Source organism: Apodemus sylvaticus, chromosome 12 (genome assembly GCF_947179515.1).
Source record: "Apodemus sylvaticus chromosome 12, mApoSyl1.1, whole genome shotgun sequence".
NCBI lineage: Eukaryota > Metazoa > Chordata > Mammalia > Rodentia > Muridae > Apodemus > Apodemus sylvaticus.
The window spans coordinates 65,526,334-65,544,373 of NC_067483.1; the positions used below are offsets into that span (position 1 = coordinate 65,526,334).

General features: G+C 43.8%; 1 protein-coding gene across 2 annotated transcripts in view; it reads right to left on the reverse strand.

The window, feature by feature from the left end:
* The window catches only part of Brinp2 (BMP/retinoic acid inducible neural specific 2), a 102,806-nt gene that overhangs the window by 33,336 nt on the left and 51,430 nt on the right, over positions 1 to 18,040 (reverse strand). For both annotated transcript variants that reach the window (XM_052200953.1, XM_052200952.1), the window contains exon 2: positions 15,689 to 16,037. In XM_052200953.1, coding sequence (XP_052056913.1) covers positions 15,689 to 15,957 — 269 coding nt within the window. In that variant the 5' untranslated portion in view covers positions 15,958 to 16,037. The remainder of the gene's footprint in view (positions 1 to 15,688; positions 16,038 to 18,040) is intronic.

Genomic DNA, 18,040 nt, shown 5'->3' on the forward strand with positions numbered 1-18,040 from the left:
AAAGCTCTTACAGCCAATATGCTATGATAATGACCATTTTAACCCACTGAATATTGTTCTATTTTATATGTGGAATTGGGGCAATGGCTAAATAGTAAATATCTGCTCTATTTCATATCTGTGTTAGCAGATATGAATATAAGTATCTTTATCAAGGATACGCAGCTTACTAAGTGATGAAGTCTCTGTTCTTTCTACTATCTTCCCTTAATTCTTTCACTTGACAACTATATCTTTATATAAAGGTAAAGCATTATGATGTAACAATGAATTTGTAATCACCCAGCACCTTGCATCTCTTTACAGCCCTGGCTTCTTTTTCATAAGACACACTGAAGGAAGGCTGCTTCTAAACCCTATATTTGTGAAGGTGACACTTTCAACTTAAAGGTAAGACTTTGTATTTTGCTTTCTTACGTTGGACCCTTATGGCAGAGACTGAAAAGTTGTTCTCTGAGATATTTTCATTTTCTGTCTTGGTCTTACTTGCTCAACCTGCTCCCTATATCCACAACGTTCTCTTCATGTATAGCCATGTAACTAAGTTCTGGACCATAGAAGGTGAGGACAGGCCTGGGGTAGGGGCCTCCCATCCATTCTTCCTGTGCTCTTTTTCCTCATCTACCAGAATGAGTCTAGAAGGCGGCTGGACTTCAGGCCTCAGGGGATGGCAAAATAATTTAGGTCAATGGAGTCTCAGTCCCAAATGAGATCCTGAAGCAAATACATTCATCCTTCCCACGAATTAGATTATAGTGTGAAATGAGCAGAAAGAGGCAGACTATCACATCACCAAGATTTTGGGGTCTGTTTCAACTGTTAGCCTGCTTTGACTAATAGTATCTGAATTATATCAACCTGGTTTTCCCACCTGGAGAAAAACTGTTGGATCATATTGTCAACCTGAGGAAGGCTCCCTGTCAGTGACTTGTGTTATATGTATGGTTTCCCTGGTCATACAGCTGTGCCTCTACTTCTCAGCTCACCTGCTCTCTTGTAGCTTTTTGGACATGCATGGTGAATGCCATTGGTCTTGAGGCACTGACAAGTAGGCTGTTAGATCTTGGGTGGGGGAAGGTCTTCACAGTGAAAGCACCATCACCATTAAGGATTTATTTTAAACTGTCCAATAACTATAAAATCAAAAGATTAACTTGAGCTACATTGAAAGAGAGTAGCCCATAGATTTTAAGTGATAAATTTGACTTATGCATGGATTTTCATGTAGTAAAACAAGTTTGATAGAGTGAGACTATCTCTCATCTCTTTGCTCTTCCTGTGTAAACCTCTCTGCATTTTCTCCTTACACATTTATCCAGATTTATCACTCTGGCATTTTCCATATTTACCTCCTACACACACACACACACACACACACACACACACACACACACACACTCTATCTTGAAGTACAACAAATCTATTTTTTGTAATCTCCAAGTAATTAAAGTAGTATTATTCTAACAGTTTCACTGTTGAGGAAGTGAAGCTCACACGTGAAAAATCACTTATACAATGCTACATACTGATCAGAAATGCAACTGGAATCCAGGCAACCTGTTCCAGAGCTTGGAGTATCAGTTACTTCTGTATGCTGCATCTAGCTCAGTCCTACACAGCCCAATAGTTACTGAATAATTTCAATCTCTTGGTTTGTCTTTCTCTGGTAAAGACATAGGGCTGACGATGAGAAGGTGATGCAGGATGTGTTCTTTGCCCCAAAGGGCTCACAACGAAGGTAAGTAAGCACACAAAATCATAAGTCCTTTGTAAGGAATATGAAAATGGCAATGGTAGATGTAAAACCAACCCTCTGGCAAGAGTCAAAAACAGCCTTGCTTGAAGGGTGTGCAGGAACCCAACATGAAAAAAAAAAAAAGCTTTACAGGAAGAGGAGAGGACACACAGAAACAAATACTGTCAAATGAGCTTCCTGTGCCTGGGCAGATCTGGAGCTGTACTGGATCTGGGCTGGAGCAATGGGAATGTAAACTATGCGGCTGAGTTCAGTACTCATTGTCTATTGGTAGAAGTAAAGAATTAATGGACAAGAATTTTATGAGGAAATAGATTCGGGGTTTATCTTTTGGGTCAGTGGGGCCAACAGACAAGTTCGATTACAGATGAGGACATTCATCCAAGTAGTCGATGATGAATCCACAAGGCTGGAGTTGAAGCCCTACGGTTCAAATGGGACAAGGTTAGAGCAGAGGTGGCAGTTTTCAGCAGTGGCGTGCTGCTCCTAGCAGAAAGCACAGTAAGGACCCCAGGAGACCCCAGGAATGTAGCAGGACAAGTTCTGTTTCAGTTCTGGTTTTACCACCAAGATTAAGCTCAGTTGTGCAAAGCTAGAGCAAAGCTGGGTGGGTGGGATTCTTGGAGAAGCTGGAAAACAAAAGCCACTACATTTCTTCTGCATTTAATGGGAGTAAAAACCATGCAGATTCTCCCCATTCCCCCACATATTTCCCACTCTTGCAGCTCTGATGCTTCAGCTTCCAATATGAGTCGCTGGATCCCGAGATGTGCCGGTAAGCTACCACCAGCGCTGCTCATCACCCAGAACTGCAGAGAATGCTCTGGAGAAAAGCTGGGTGTCAGAAGCTCTAAGACGGGCCACAGATACTGAACTGCTTAAGAACTCTGAAAATCAAGCAGGCAAGTTAGTCCCTGGGAGCCAGAATTGGTTTAAGGAGAGAATCTTGTCAAAAAAGAAATTGTATTTGTTTTCTTTAGGAAGAAAGATGAAACAGGGAGAGTTGGGGTAAAATAAACAAGGCGGGAACTTCTGGGGCGAGTGCTAAGGACAGCAAGAAGGCAGAGTCAGAATGACTCTAAGCTTATCCCAAAGAAGAGAAAGCAGAGACATAATCAATGAGGAGAGAAAAAGCTTCTGTTTCAGAAATATCTTTCTAGTATACCCCAGAGCTGAGACAGGAGGACTACCATGACTTGAGTTTCAGCCTTGACTGCATAATAAGCTCTACTAGTGTGGGCAACAGAGCAAGAATCTCTCTGAGAGAGATAAAAGAAGAGAAGAGGAAAGAAAAGGAAAGAAAGAGGCAGGGAAGGGATAGGGGAGAAAGGAAGAAAAGAAGGAAGAGAGAAGGGGTGAATGAAGGAGGGAAGGAAAGGAGAGCTATGATAGTCTTTTAAACTCTGCACAATGGAAATCGGCTTTGGTAAATCCCTGTGCTGGGAACTGCTCCAGCCAAGGCATTTTAACTACCCTTGTGAGATTGTAGAGCTGGTTGTCTGCACTAGTTGATTTTGGAGTTTCCTTCTAATTAGACATCCAAGTATTCCTTAGTTCTTGTGATGCGCCATTTCATGTCATCAGACTTCCTTGCACACCCAGATACTGTCTGTGCCTCCTTGGCTCCTCATCTCGGGCTCAGAAGCCCCGCGCTTCTCAGATCTAAGCTTCTGGTCTGGCTGTGATATGCAAGGAGCAGAATGCAAACGGCTCTACTTTAATGCTTGCAGAAAACCAAAACCCATCCTGGCAGCCCCAAGTCACATTTTTTTTCCCTATAAAGTCCCACATGCATGTGATTTTTTCATGAGCCAGGGCAACCTCAAAAGATTCTCAGAGCCCCCTTGCCTCTTTGTACCCCCTTAATCAGATTCATAATTTAGAACAGACACAGAACATGCAAGTGAGAACTCGGCTTCCCTGCCAAAGTTTACCTCTGTAACTAATAAACCGATGATGTCGCCCATGGCAAGGGACCATTAGGTGTTTACATGCCTCTGTGGATCCAGAAGCAGTCAGTCCCCAAAGAACCTGCTTTCCTGTCCTTTCTTCGTCACTAGCATGTCCCTAGGTAAGGCTTGGGCTCTCTTGACACACTAGGTAAATGAGAATTCTCCCAGGCCCTGGGGTTGTAATGAAGGTTCTGGCAACATTATTGTCTTCCCCTCAGAGTCCCCGACCCAGGGAGCAGGAATATGCACTCACTCTGACTCAGTGACAGGAAGAAATCCTTGGGGTTTTGCAGGAGGTTTGGGGAAAAGAGGTAAACCTCTGGTTTGGAGAAGCTGGGTAGGGATAGGGTGAAAGAATTATGGTGCATCTAACCAGAAACAGAAAGACATGGCCAGTCAGCTCTGAGAGATTCTGTGTTCTTCCCTAAGCATGTCTTGGCAAGGCCAGCCCTAATCTACCACAGCAATGCCGACAATATGAAATAGGCACAGGACTCCCAGTCTCTAGGTGCCGTTCACCCTTCCATCTGACAACACAGCATAGTGTGGACGACAGGCCAAGCTGAACTGTCTGAGCATATACGTGAAAACTTGTCTTTGTTAAAAAAACAAAACAAAACAAAAAACGTTAAATCCAAATTTGCAAAGTTTCCCAAACAACCTGACATTTGCCGTATTGCAAATTTCTTCCAGGTTTATGTAGCTATCCCTTGAAATATGGGACACTTTCAAATGGACATGTATGCTTGTAAATCAGTGTTTACCTGCTCCTTAATTCTCCGGCCAGGGATTTACTCAAATTTACTTAACAGTGAATTTTTATAAGCCATTGCCAGGCAAGAAATAAGATATCAAGTGTGGGAAATGACATTACATGTCCCTCTAGGAGAGGATCCAGTTTATAGAAATCTGGTTTGTACCCTATCCCATGTGGAAAAATAGTCATGCAAAGGTACTCTGTTTCAGAAAAATCCAGTGTGGCCTCCTCCTGCTCAGGTTCCCCGGAGCCCAAGTGCAGATGAGGAGCTGTGGTGGCAAGTGGGAATTGCAGGGACTGGAGATAGGACCAACCCCTTATAGCCCTTTGAGGCCTGTCTTCTGTATCTCCAGAATCTACTGGGCTGCTCAAAAGAAAAGAGGATAGGGGAGCCTTCTCTAGGAATATCAAATATCCCTAGCTCAGATTTTTTAGCTACATATTAATCATCGAATAGGCCTCCTATGATGGGGACTGAGCACTGGATCTTCCTCCTGCTATGGCACAGCCTTTAGCATTCAAGATCTTCACTTACTATATGGATGGACAAAGCACATGCCTCATGAAACTCTTATTAGAAAAAATTTGATCAGGGGCTGGAGAGATGGCTCAGTGGTTAAGAGCACTGGCTGCTCTTCCAGAGGTCCTGAGTTCAATTCCAAGCAACTACTTGGTGGCTCACAACCATCTATAATGGGGTCTGATGCCCTCTTGGGGCATGCAGGTATACATGTAGATAGAGCACTCATACATAAAATAAATAAAAATTAATATTTTAGAAAAAGAAAAAAATAACGTATTATGTTGCATGTTGGGGTGGGGAATGGCTTGGTGGGTAAGTGTCTGCTGCACCGTGTGAGGACCTGAGTTCAGGTTTCAACACAGAGAAAGTCAGGTATAGCTACATGTGACTGTAACTCCAGAGCTGGAAGGTAATGTTGAGACAGGAGGACTGTGGAGGGTTAATAGCCACCACCATAGCTTCCTCCCAATGGCCATCTCCATAGACAGTGAGGAGAGACTGTATCTCAAGGGAATAAGGTAGAAAGCAAGAAAGGGTGCTTAATAACTGGCCACTGTGCAAAGTAACAAAAGTCTGTAAGCCCCCCCACACACAATGTGTGCACATACGATATACATCAGGTATATAGGCATACAAATGTTGACTTTATATTATATTAGCTCCTATTTATGAGTATCATTGATATTAGCGCAGAGAGAAATTCCAAGCTTTCTTTCTCTACGTTTAAAAAAAAGTAGAAACAGTCCGGTGGTTAGGAGTATTTTCTACTCTTGCAGAAAATTGGAGTTCAGTTCCCAGTCCCCAGATTGGATGGCACACAACTACAGGTAACTCCGGACCTCTTATGGTCTCCGCGCACAAGAACACATGCACACACACACACACACACACACACACACACACACACACACACACGGAGATAAACACACAGATACACAGACACACAAGTGAGACACACAAAGACAGACAGACAAAGACTGACAGAGAGACATACACATATCCTAAAATTAAAATAGATATTCTCAAAATAAGAAATCAATGGGTTTTGGTTGTCTTTGCAAACAAGCAGTTACTTTGCCTCTTGCTTGTTTCTTCCCAGAGTAACATTAGGAGACTGGAGAAAGCCTCCTCTTCTCATGTGATCATTGATTAGCGCAGTCTGTGGAGTGAGATCTCTGCTCAACAAAGCCTCTGGTTCTCTCCTCTTCCTCACAGTCGACTAACTTGCCCGCCTGTGTGTACTGCCAACTGAGGGCCTCTCTATTTCACTTAAGATTGAGCTGCCCAGTCAGCTGAATAAGTGGGGCCCAATTGTCTTTAGCTTGGGGCAGGGATGAGAAGGTAGGATTAGAATCCCTGTCTTACTCTGGTATCTACACCTTGATCTACAAACTCGCCTTCCCCATCTTGTAGTACATGCTGTTGTTTTTGAGCCTGCAGAGAGACATGAGTAACTGCAATGGGAGTCAAATCCCTGGGGCTTTTGAATGCACCCCAGATGTCTGCCACTCAGAATGAATGACTCTCATCTATTGGCTGATCTCCCTGTACCTGGGCTGCCACCAAGCACTCTGTTAGACACTCACTAAATACCTGCCCAAGGTGCAAAGGCCTTTTTGTGTGCCACTTTCTGTTCCAAGCTCTGTGTACTGAAATAATTTTCTTATAAGAGATGTGGGAAGTTCTGTGGTGGGAGAGATGCAGAAGATGCTGGAGAGAGAGTGGGGGGGGTAGGGAGAGGGAGAGGGAGAGGGAGAGGGAGAGGGTGGGAGGGTAGGAGGGAGGGAGAAAAAGGGAGAGGGAGAAGGAGAGGGTGGGAGGGTAGGAGGGAGGGAGAGGGAGAGGGAGAGGGAAAGGGAGAGGGTGGGAGGGTAGGAGGGAGGGAGAAAAAGGGAGAGGGAGAGGGAGAGGGAGAGGGTGGGAGGGTAGGAGGGAGGGAGAGGGAGAGGGAGAGGGAGAGGGAGAGGGAGAGGGAGAGGGAGAGGGAGAGGGAGAGGGAGAGGGAGAGGGAGAGGGAGAGGGAGAGGGAGAGGGAAAAAATTCCTGACCTAGAAAAAGCTCATCTCTTGAAGAGATGAACAAGAGACGAGCATGTGACTAGCCAGTGTCCCTGTCTGCTTGCTCTAGAGTATCTGCAAGGAGCAATTCATTCATGAATAAAATTAATTATTTCTTGAAGCAAGAATTAATCCTCTTTTTTTCTGCCTGACTGACTCAAGATCTCTGTACTAAATCTTATCTGAAAACATAACTGATCTCTCTCCCCTTTCTTGGCCACCTCGGAGGCTCCCTTTACTTCCTTCCTTCCTTCCTTCCTTCCTTCCTTCCTTCCTTCCTTCCTTCCTTCCTTCCCTCCCTCCCTTTCCTCCCTCTCTCCTTCCTTCCTTCCTTCCTTCCTTCCTTCCTTCCTTGCTTTCTTGCTTTCACTGTGTGTATCAGAGAGTAGGCACACAAATGCTAGGTGAGAGTGTGGAGTTCGGATGACACTCTTGGGTACCAGTGCTTGACTTTACCTTGTTTGAGACAGGGTCTCAATTGTTCACCATTATATACACAGGCTCGCTGGCCCACAAGCTGCTGAGTATTTTTCTGTCTCTGGCTCCCATTTCACTGTGGAAACTTTGGGGATGACAGAAATACTCGCTGAGTGCAGCTTTGTGTCTGTTTTGGGTATTCAATGTCAGGAGGTCTTCATGCTTATGTAGCAAGCACCTTACCACAGAGCTATCCCCTCAAGTCTCCCTTCACTTCTTGCACATTTTAATTTTGACATTTCTCTCCACCCTTGCAGTATTAACTCAACCTGGATATGGCCACAGGAGTTATGGTGTTATTTGGGGATAAGAGTCTTTGTATTCTAAAGGACCTTGGGCGTGGCATTCTAACTCAGCATCCATAAGGCCTGTCTCTCTCTGCCACCCATTTAGTGGTATCTTCTTCCTGGGTCTTGAGGAGCTGTGTTTCAATTCATTTTCTAATGTCTACTCTGTTTCTCAAACTTCTCTGGATTCTCCAGAAATCACAAGGCCTCCATTTCTCTATCATTTTTTTAATATTTTTATTTTCTATATTCTTTGTTTACATTCCAAATGATTTCCCCTTTCCCAGATTCCCCCTCCCCATATGTCCAATAAACCTTCTTCTCTCCATCCCTTCTCCAATCACCTCCCTCCTTTTTCTCTGTCCTTATATTCCCTTCCAATGCTAGATCAATCCTTTCCAGGATCAGGACCCTCTCCATACTTCTTCATGGGAGTCATTTGTTATGCAAATCTTTTGTATTCTGTTATAGTGCCTAGAATACTTTTGACCAGAGACCCTCCATAAGTATTTGGTTAAGGACCTCAGGAGCAAGTGCATGGCATGGTAAGATTGTCTTCATCCATGCTTTTAAGTATGAATGATGCTAGATTTGCATGTGAACCACAAGCATTATAGAACTTTAAAGAACTGCTTACTATTTTCTCACGAGGTAAGTACTGATAGTTCAGTTTTTCAAAGTAAAAACAGGAAGAATTTCATTTGGCATTACCTTCCTTAAACACAGTTGCTTTTAGTTTGTATAATGCACTACCAATGTTATAAACTGACATGCCCTTACCTCTGAGAATCTTTAAAATTACACCCTGGAAGAAATCAGTGTCTAGAGATACAAAGTGGGAGCAAAAAGATAAAAACAGGAAAAGGAGGAGCAGAGTCTTACATATCTTGGCATTCAGAGTTGGCCCATGGAATTGGCTGTCTGAGCCCTAATCACTTGGCCTACCTTGGTGTCTGTAGCCCCACCTCACAGCTCACTTGAGAGAACCTCCAGCCACTATTAGGGCTTGCTTAAGCATTCCCTGTTAACCCCTCTTGCCTATCTGTGCCAAATAATCTAACACTTTCTTTAAAGGAACTCACCTAGAAATTCAATCCGGTTAAAAACTGTATCCCCCTTATTTCATGGTTTGATATTTCATGAAATCTAGTAAAATGCCAAGCAGATCTGGCTCTCTAAAATACTTGTAGAAAATACCAGTTTCCCTTGGTCCCATGAAGGCATGATAGATGCCTCAGAGTAGGGGAATTGAGGGTGGGGAGGTGGGCGTGGGGTGGGTGGAGGAACATCCTCATAGAAGTGGGGGGAGGGAGGATGGGATGGGGGGAAGGGGGGGACCAGGAAAGGCGATAACATTGGAAATGTAAATAAAGAAAATGTCCAAAAAGAAAAAGAAAGAAAGAAAAAGGAAGAGAAAGGAAGAAAGAAAGAAAGAAAGAAAGAAAGAAAGAAAGAAAGAAAGAAAGAAAGAAAGAAAATACCAGTTTCTTCCTCTCAACTGCAAAGGCTTGTGTGCTCTTCATAACCTTGCCCCTAGAAAGCAGAAGACATTATTGCTTGTTTACAGACGTCAAATGCCAGAGCATCATATGGGTGTGCCGTGCAGGGCTGGCAGGCTTTCACACAGAGGCAGGGACAGGCGTTTGCACAGGGAGAAGGACATGCTGAGGTTCAATTTCTGGAATAAGATTTCTTGACAAACCATAATGCTTTATGTTTCAGCTACAAGCTAGATTAACATGTCTACGTCAGGGTGACTGTACCGTGAGCCAGTCACCCCACACTCTTGGAGAGTGTGCCTTCTGAACCATTTTGTTTGGTCTTTTCCCCGTGTCCTTATTCATCTAGCCTGAGAAGGTGTGTCCTTGGCCCAGATGGAAAGCTCATCCTTGTGCCTCAAAGTGTGATCCACTTTGGATCACAACGCCAGTTGATGGACAGCCCCTCCCTCCTTCCGTTTTAACAAGCTCCCAAACCTAAGCCCAATGATTTCAGAGACCAACCAGGTTGTACTGGGTCCTGGTTTTTTTTTTCTGAAATGGCAACTTTCTTTTTTGCTTTCTCTGTGCTTCTGAGAACTGTGACTCCTTCATGGAGTCCTGCGGCAGCATGATAACATAGGCTTTCTCTATTTCTGCTGCTGAAATGAACGCCTAAGAAATCACTGGGATTCACCTAGGCAGCCTGAGGTTGCCTTTGGATGCCATTTATTTATGTGGATTGTGATCTCTTAATTGGAGATGGTGCCTCTCCCCGGGCTCGCTGTTTATCCAAATCAGTATTTGTTAGTAGGCAGGACGTGGTCTGGATGATAAATCAGCTCTGGTGCTCTTCCTGTAACGGAATCCGCAGCTGCTCTCTGCCTCCTCATCTCCCCTTCTCCCAAGAGGCATCCACAGGCTGCTCCCAGGCCCTGCAGCCTTTTCGGCTTTTAAAGTTTTCTCTAAGCTGCTGCAACTATTCCACGAGTTTATGTGCCTCGGTACTAATAACTCCTAAATTTAACCTCTCTCAACTGCTATTCTCTTCCATTTGTAATAGTTCCTGTTCATAGCCTCTGCCTCAGATGCAGGTGAGGGATGGTGACCTCCCTTGAGACTGCCTCTTCTTATCCACCCTGGCCATCTTCCCCCTGGTATTTGGTTTGATATAAGGTTTTTGTATACAGGCCCAGGGTGCTCTTAAACTTGTGATGCTCCTGCCTCAACCTCTTGATGCTGGGATTGCAGGATGAGCTACCAGGCCAGGCTCTTTCTCGTTCTTCCAACTCCACCTGTGATCAGCACAGAATTCCCAGAGCCGCAAGGCCATAGTAATTAATCAGGGATCTTAAATGCTGATCTGATTCTGTGGGTCAGGGGAGACACTGCAGGGTCTGTCTTCTTAGAAGCTGTCAGAAGATGTGATGTGTCTAATCCGTGAATCACACATTCAGGAAGGTAGATCAAATACTTAGTTCTTCCTGTCACCTTCTTTACGTGCGACTTATTAACAGATCTCATTTTCCTGTCTGAGAAAAGACAGCCTTTTCTCAGCGTTTATTACTGTGTTGCCTGCTGTGGACTTCTTTTGCCTTGTTAACTGTTGCTATTCACCACACACTCCAACTCTGCCCCTGCATAGCCTCCATGAACTTGGCATTGAACTGTTTTCTTGGTAGGGTCTAGGAATTTGTGGATTTTTCCCAGAACACAATGTAACCTCAGATCCTTCCTTTCCAAAAGAGTTACGTAGACACAGAGGTAGCGAAGTCAACATTCTGGGATCATACCTGGCTTTGCTTTTCTCCCAACCACCATATTATAGTCACTGTTCTAACTTTCTCAATTTTAATATATTCTTTCCCTGAGTTTTAAGTGTTTTATCATCGTGGCTTGGAATTTTTCCAATTCCATGATTATCTCTCTATTAAAACTTTAATACAAAAAGAAATTCAAAAAAAAAAGCAGGCTGCTCATTACTTTGATTTGTAGAACAGAAAGAATGGAACATTACTGCTAGAGTGTTTCAAGAACCCATATTTACATTCTCACCATCTCAATTTAGAGGCCTGATTAGGTTGTGTGTTGTGATGAAGATGCACTTAGCAGCCAAAGGGAAGTGGCATGGGCTAGAGTAACGAGCAGTAGACTTCAAGTCAGGAGCCCTAGTGCGATTTCAGGCTGTGATTGGCTCCCTCTCTGACCTTGAACAACTCCGTCTCATGGCCAAAGACCCTAATAGGCGCTATCTGCCTTGTAGCACGGCTGAGAAAAGGTAGGCACTTAAGTGTTTGTTTTAGTGGGAGTCTGAAGGGAATCAGGGTCAGGGCAATTAGAGGTCACAAATGGAACTGGAGACAGGATCTCTGTTTCTCCAGCTCTTATAAGTAGCTGTTGAGAAATGGTGTCTAAGAAGTGGGCTGATTGTTTAGATTATGTTTCTGTGGGAGGAACAAAGGCTGAGAGGTTAGTCAGTGGGATCTTAAAGCTTTTAGGTAAAGCGCCAAGACCATCTTATTATTTATGGAGGCTTGCCCAGACAGCACATGGTCTTTTCTTTTGAGTATCACACCCTAGGAAGGACCTGCGAGCTTTTGCAGTGGTCAGTCTCTGGAGGACATGCTCAAGGATTGCCACTCTGCTACCCCTGGCTGCAGGAATAAGAACTAAGCCCATGAAAGCTCCATTGATGGCCAAAGCCCTCTAGCTTCCTCTAGTAGGCCTTGTGAGAGAGAGAGTACATGTTGCTTACTTGAGATTCCCTCTCCATAAAGAGTCAGGTTGAGGGGTGAAGGTAAAGTGCTCGAAAACAACAAACAAAAGAAGTCTTCCATCCTAAATGAATTTCTGTATGCTAAGCCCTAAATGGAAGTCATAACAGTCACAGCTATGGTTCCTATCTTATTGTTTTGCCCAAACATTTATTGAAAACAATTCAACATCAATAAGTAATATTTAGTAATCACTAGTCCAACTGCCTTTTATCCCATTTAATTTTACCTCAGTCCTGAAGTGGGCACCATTATTTCCCAACTTTACAAACAAGGGAATTGGAAAATAAGTAGTTTACACTATGCAGCTGGTAAACTTCAGTTCCACAATTAGAACCAGGTCAGCTTGCTCTACAGTCTTCCCCCTTAAGCACCTACACCTATAGAAAACCAATATAAAAGAATAAACAACTTCCTCTGGTAGTCCATGGGTAGAGAGATTGAAATTGCTCTGGAATGGTTAGATATTTCCTCAAATTGAGAGTGCATTCTGATAGTTAACTAAAACCACATGAGATAAGATGGGTTAATAACAGGACCTTGCTGTATAAGCATCTGCAGCTGGATGAGAGGAAGGTCTTCTGTTATTGAGAGCCTGATCAAGTAACTCTGCACTTTGCATTGCAGCCCCCTAGGAAAATCTTATTCTTTACTACCTATTGACCCCCCTTTATATAGAAGGCATATATGGATACGATCTGATTTCTATATACCAAAAGGCCCTTAAAGGATAAAATGAAAGACTCATTCTTCTTGGGACACAATCGTTTTCCACAAAGCCCTTCTGTATTCTCTGTCACCTGCTTTCTTCTCTGCCCCCTTTGAATAGTCAAGGAGAAATTTGGATATGACTCAGTGTATATTTTTCCCAGTTTCCAGTGACCGGCTTTAGTCAGCATAAGCAAGGTCCTGAATTTATCAGAGGCAATTGCCATGGAATCCCAATAGAATAAGACCACAAAACAATTCACAAGGGGATAACACAGAGCCCTACCAATATCTGCAAAGGCAACATTTTTGCTTGATCATTGAAGGCAAACCTCCCTGGAGGCTCCTGGAGCAGTGGCCTGTGACCATTCTTCTTTCTCCCCATCAAAGGGCCACAGATCAGAGTGCTGCTTTCCTTTCTGAATGATGGGTTACTGTTTCCTCAAGTACAGGTTTATGTGCAATAACTGACCCCAGAAAGACTGAACAGCGCAGTGTAAGAGCTTGTCACATTAAATGATCAGAAAACCATTACTATCTGATAGAGGGCTGATAGTGCTGGAGTGACTTCCGAGACTCCCCATGGGACAGTTCTGAGCCACCTCCCAGGAGTTAACTGGCTGCTAAGCTAACTAGACTTGGGTCTGGGGCTTAGTGGGGGTAAAGATCTACCAAGAAGGGAAAAAAGGAGAAAGGAAACAATCGGGCAAGGGCTTAGTCCTTCTCTTTTTCAAGCTTCTTGAAGTTCATGGTGATAGCAGGATTCTTACTCTGACTTCAGTTCAAATATATTAGTATAAATTATTTTTTGTGAAGATGGTGCTTCTCTGAATCTTGGACACACCAAATTGTGGAAGGGAAATTAAATCTCACTTTACTGGACTGTTCTCTGCTAAAGTAGAGGTTTTAATTTTTTTTAAGATGGAAAAGAAGAGCTCCCTACACTTACCTTATGGAAAGTTTGTGGGTACATGTGCCTAGACTCTTACATATTTACTGAATGTTGAGTTAATGCTCTGATTTCTATGTTTTTGCCTGAGCAGGTATTAATTTAGACAATTCAGAACCTAAGTCATCCACTCTCTCCCTCAGTGATTCTATGGGAATCTCTGCTGTATTCTTAGAAGAAATCCAAGGAACAGTTTAAGCAAGGGGTATGAACTGCAGCCTTTTCCAAAATTGGAATGGACTGAGCACAGTAGATAAATGTGACCAGCAAGGGAAGATGGGAAAGTCCTTGGTGTGCCAGCAGTCTCACTGCCTGATCTAGTCCTCTCTGTGTCCAAGTCTGGGAGTTGTAAGCCATTGTAAACTGACTCCCTGAGAGTCTGTTCTATTGTCTTCCCATTCCATAATCTTCCTACAGTTTTTTTCTGATACCCTACAGTAACCAAACACATTGCAAAGTTACTATTAATGTTAAAAGGGGGGGAGGTCTTTCCAATAAAATGATTTTAAATAGCTCTAATTCTAGTCTACAAATTCAGACTCCGACATTTGACATGACTATTTGAAAGTTAAACCTGCGTGTTTGTTACAAGTTATATGAATTTTCCGGATTCTGTTTTTGTGTCACTAAAAAATTAGGAAGGCTTAAAATAAGGAGATGATTTTCTTAAGTCATGTATAGAGCTGAGACTAAGGCTGACAAGATACCTCAGTCAACAGCCACTGAGGATTTGAGTCCATCCTGGACCACACAGGAAGACAGGGGGAAACTGAGTCTTAAGATTTGTCCTCTAATTTCCACTTGGGCTTAGTGTGGTATGTGAGGCTGCCCCCCTACACACACACCACAGAGAGAACCATAAAAATATAAACACATTTTATTAAAATTTCAAGTATTAAGCCAAGCAAGATATCTAAAGACTTTATGCTCATAGAACTAGAAACGCATACGTCCAAAAACATGACCACAGTTCTAGATGTTAAAGAATGAGTGACACTGTATTTCTGTTTCCATATTTTTTTCCTATTCTGCACTAAAACTGATTTTAAAACTGGCCATGGTGGTAGAGTTCCAGGACAGAGAAGGCTGTTACACAGAGAAACCCTGTCTCAAAATAAAACAGCAGCAGTAACAACAACAATGACAACATACTAACTTAGAAAATAAATGTTCTTAAATAAAGGGAACAAAATCAGAGAAGCTCTGGGATGGCTAATGATTCCTTTAATGTTGATGAGTTTAGCAAGGAAAAAGAAAATTGGTAGAGGGGGAAACAATTCCAAAAGGACTAAGGGAAAATTGAAGCCAGAAATGTTATTTGTATGAGTCCCAGCCGTGCTGGGTCAGTAGGGTAAGGAGCTCTCTGTTTTTGCATAGTTCAAGCACCCACGAATAAGTGGGACTAACCAGACACACCTATTTGCCTTTCTTATGAGAAGTTCCTAAAGATGGGCCTCTGCCCTTGGCCAAATTGAGCTGAGGTTGTTTTGTTGTCAAGGGTGAAGGTAGGTTTGTCCCTGACCCAGCAGGTTCCCCAGACCTCTGAGGCCACCAGGAAGCTTCCCTTTCTTCATTTGCATGGCTAAGTAATTACAACTCATAAAAGTCCCTAACCCATTACTTAAAGCTGGGCCCAGCATTTGACTCTGACCTCCTACAGCAGCCTGGGCCACATGCTGTCTGCATGCTGCCTGATTTGTCCTCAATTTATAAGCAGAACAATCTATAAATAGAAACCCTTTTACGAGGTCCCCAGGAGGCATCAGCAGGTTTTCTAGTTTGTGTTTTCTTCTTAAAAAAAAAAATAAAAATAAAAAACCAAACATGGGTCAGGCTTATTTCCCTACCTGATGTGTCTCCATATTTCACCTCTAGTTCAACTTGAGGGCATTCTGATTAGTTTAAGGCTTAAGGCTTGACACGCCAGCTGTACACTGCTTTGGCTAAGCTCTGTAGCAGACTCTACTCACCTGTAGATCCTGTATCTGGTGGTGAAGCCCTGCCGGTACCGCTCCATGAAGTCAGCATACTCCTGTGCACGGTGGAAGGGGCCTCGGTCTGTGAGCAGCCAGTCCAGGGGCGCCTGGCCAGCCGAGGAGACATGCTGTTCCGGGACCACAGCGGCCACCGTGGCCGAGACAGCCAGCACCCACCCGGGCACGCCTAGTGCCAGCAGGACTGCCCATGGGGCGGCCTCCGGCCAAAGCCCTCTAAACCGAGAGCTGCGCGGCCACCTCATGCTTCTCCCAGGCGGTTAGTGTCTTCATTCTCTCGCCAAGCTCTCCCACTCCGTGCTGCTTGCTCCTCCAGGGCTCCAAACTAGAAAAGGACAAAAGAGATGTGAGGTGGGTACAGGGCCATATCCCGTCTGAGGGCATCATACATATAACCAGAGGGGAAAATCCTCTCTACTAGTGCGGCAGTGCAGCCAACTGATGCCCTAAGGCATTGAGCTGAGTGTTCAGTATGTATGATTTTATTTCTTTAGACACAAACTTATGAGGAAACACCACTGTCAGCATCTTACAGATGAGAAAGGGGGACTCAGGTCAAGACAATGATGTATGTCCTCATAGCTGTGAAGAAGAAAGAATAGAGTTTAAGCTCAGCGGGGTATGAATCCCAGCACTTTTCCTACACCGACTGCCAGAAACATATTTACACATTTACATATTTCTGTAATTGCCTCATAGACTGAGTGTTGCTTTCCCAAGCTTGGCACTAGGTTAGGAGCAAACTTCTATCTAGAGCATCTAATCTATTCTTTTATTCAAGGTGATATGGGGGATCAGAGGAGATCCCACCCCAAGAGTCCATGGAACTCCTCTTCACCAGACAGCAGAAGAGAAGAGGCTCTCTCCCCCTTTCTTTTACCCTGCTAACTCAGCTCCTGAAGACACAGCGCATGGGTGCAGACATCCATCTAGAAGGAATGAATGAGCATATTCCCTGCTCTCTCCGAGTTTGAAGGAAGATCCCAGCAATAGGGTTGCTTCTGTGCTTCTCTCTTCCTAGCTGCCTCTGATTTCCAGTGCCTACACGTTGTCTAAGCACAACTAGTCACCTTTATCAACCTCCAGATGCAAGGAATCATTCAGTACTGCGCGGCTTCCTGGAACTGCTGCCGTTTCTCCGATCTTTAATTTCTAGCACATGCTGTCAGAGCCCTGTGCATGTCTCTCGCCAACACCACTTCAGCGCGTGCCAGAACAACTTCCGACGCCCAGTACCTGTAATTCATGGCCTGAGGATTGTCTCTGACTGCCAAAGCCTAGAGATAGGATGCCTATCTCTAGGTGAGGAAGATGTGATAATTCTCTGAAATTTTACTTCCTTGCGGGGGTAGGCAAAGAGGGCTTCAGTACATCGTGCTTCCTTCCAGAGTCACCCCCAGGAGCATTTGGAGGTATGTTAGCACACTAATCCAGGGGACCTAAAAGGGTCTGCTGGAGCTAAGTGTGAATCCTGGGATTCCCAGCTCCAAAGATATACTGAGCCTGGGAGACAGAGGCTTCAGTATTGGCACAGGATGCTTTTCAGGGTCGCTGTATGTCAGGATGGAAGGACAGAAGGACAGAAGGACAGAAGGAAGCCGGAGAGGCTGGGCATTCAGACAGCCCTCCCTCTTCCTTGCAGTTATTGATTTGCAGTTGGGTGCCGGGAGTTGCTTAGAAGTTGCTCCCAATTCTTAAAGTTTGTTAGGTAGCCATTATAACGACAGAGTCTGTTATGATAGGAGCCAGAGGAGTTCAACTAGGAAAATAAGCAACATGGAAACCTTGATCTGACTCCTTGCCAAAGAATGCTGTGCTGTTTGGGAGCAGGAGCAGGAATGAGAGATACTGCCCCAGCTTAACCAGCCGAGCTTAACCAAGAGGCAAGAATAACAACGTGCCTGCCTCTTCAGACCTTAAAACATGATGATAATCACATAATTAAAATAAATTAGTGATGCTGATTCACACATTGAACAGGTTGATCAATGAAGCAGAAGAACTCAAAACCTTACACAGTGGTTCACATATAAAAACAAAGCCATCACAGACTAACTGGGCAAGAACAGAATGTTTTATACATAACCTTGAGAACTTAGTCCCACAGAGATTAAAAAGTTAACTACGAAAAAAGTAGAATCACAGAAGGAAAATCCCCAAATGTTTTCTTTTTAAAAAAAAAAAAAATAAGCCTGCCTCGCCAGAAAAAAAAAAAGTGATTTCAAACTAAAAAGAGGAATCATCCTTGCATGTGGAAGGAGTAGACAATTTTTATACTGAAACAATTTGATGAGGATGCCCAAAATATTTCTCATTTAATCATTCACA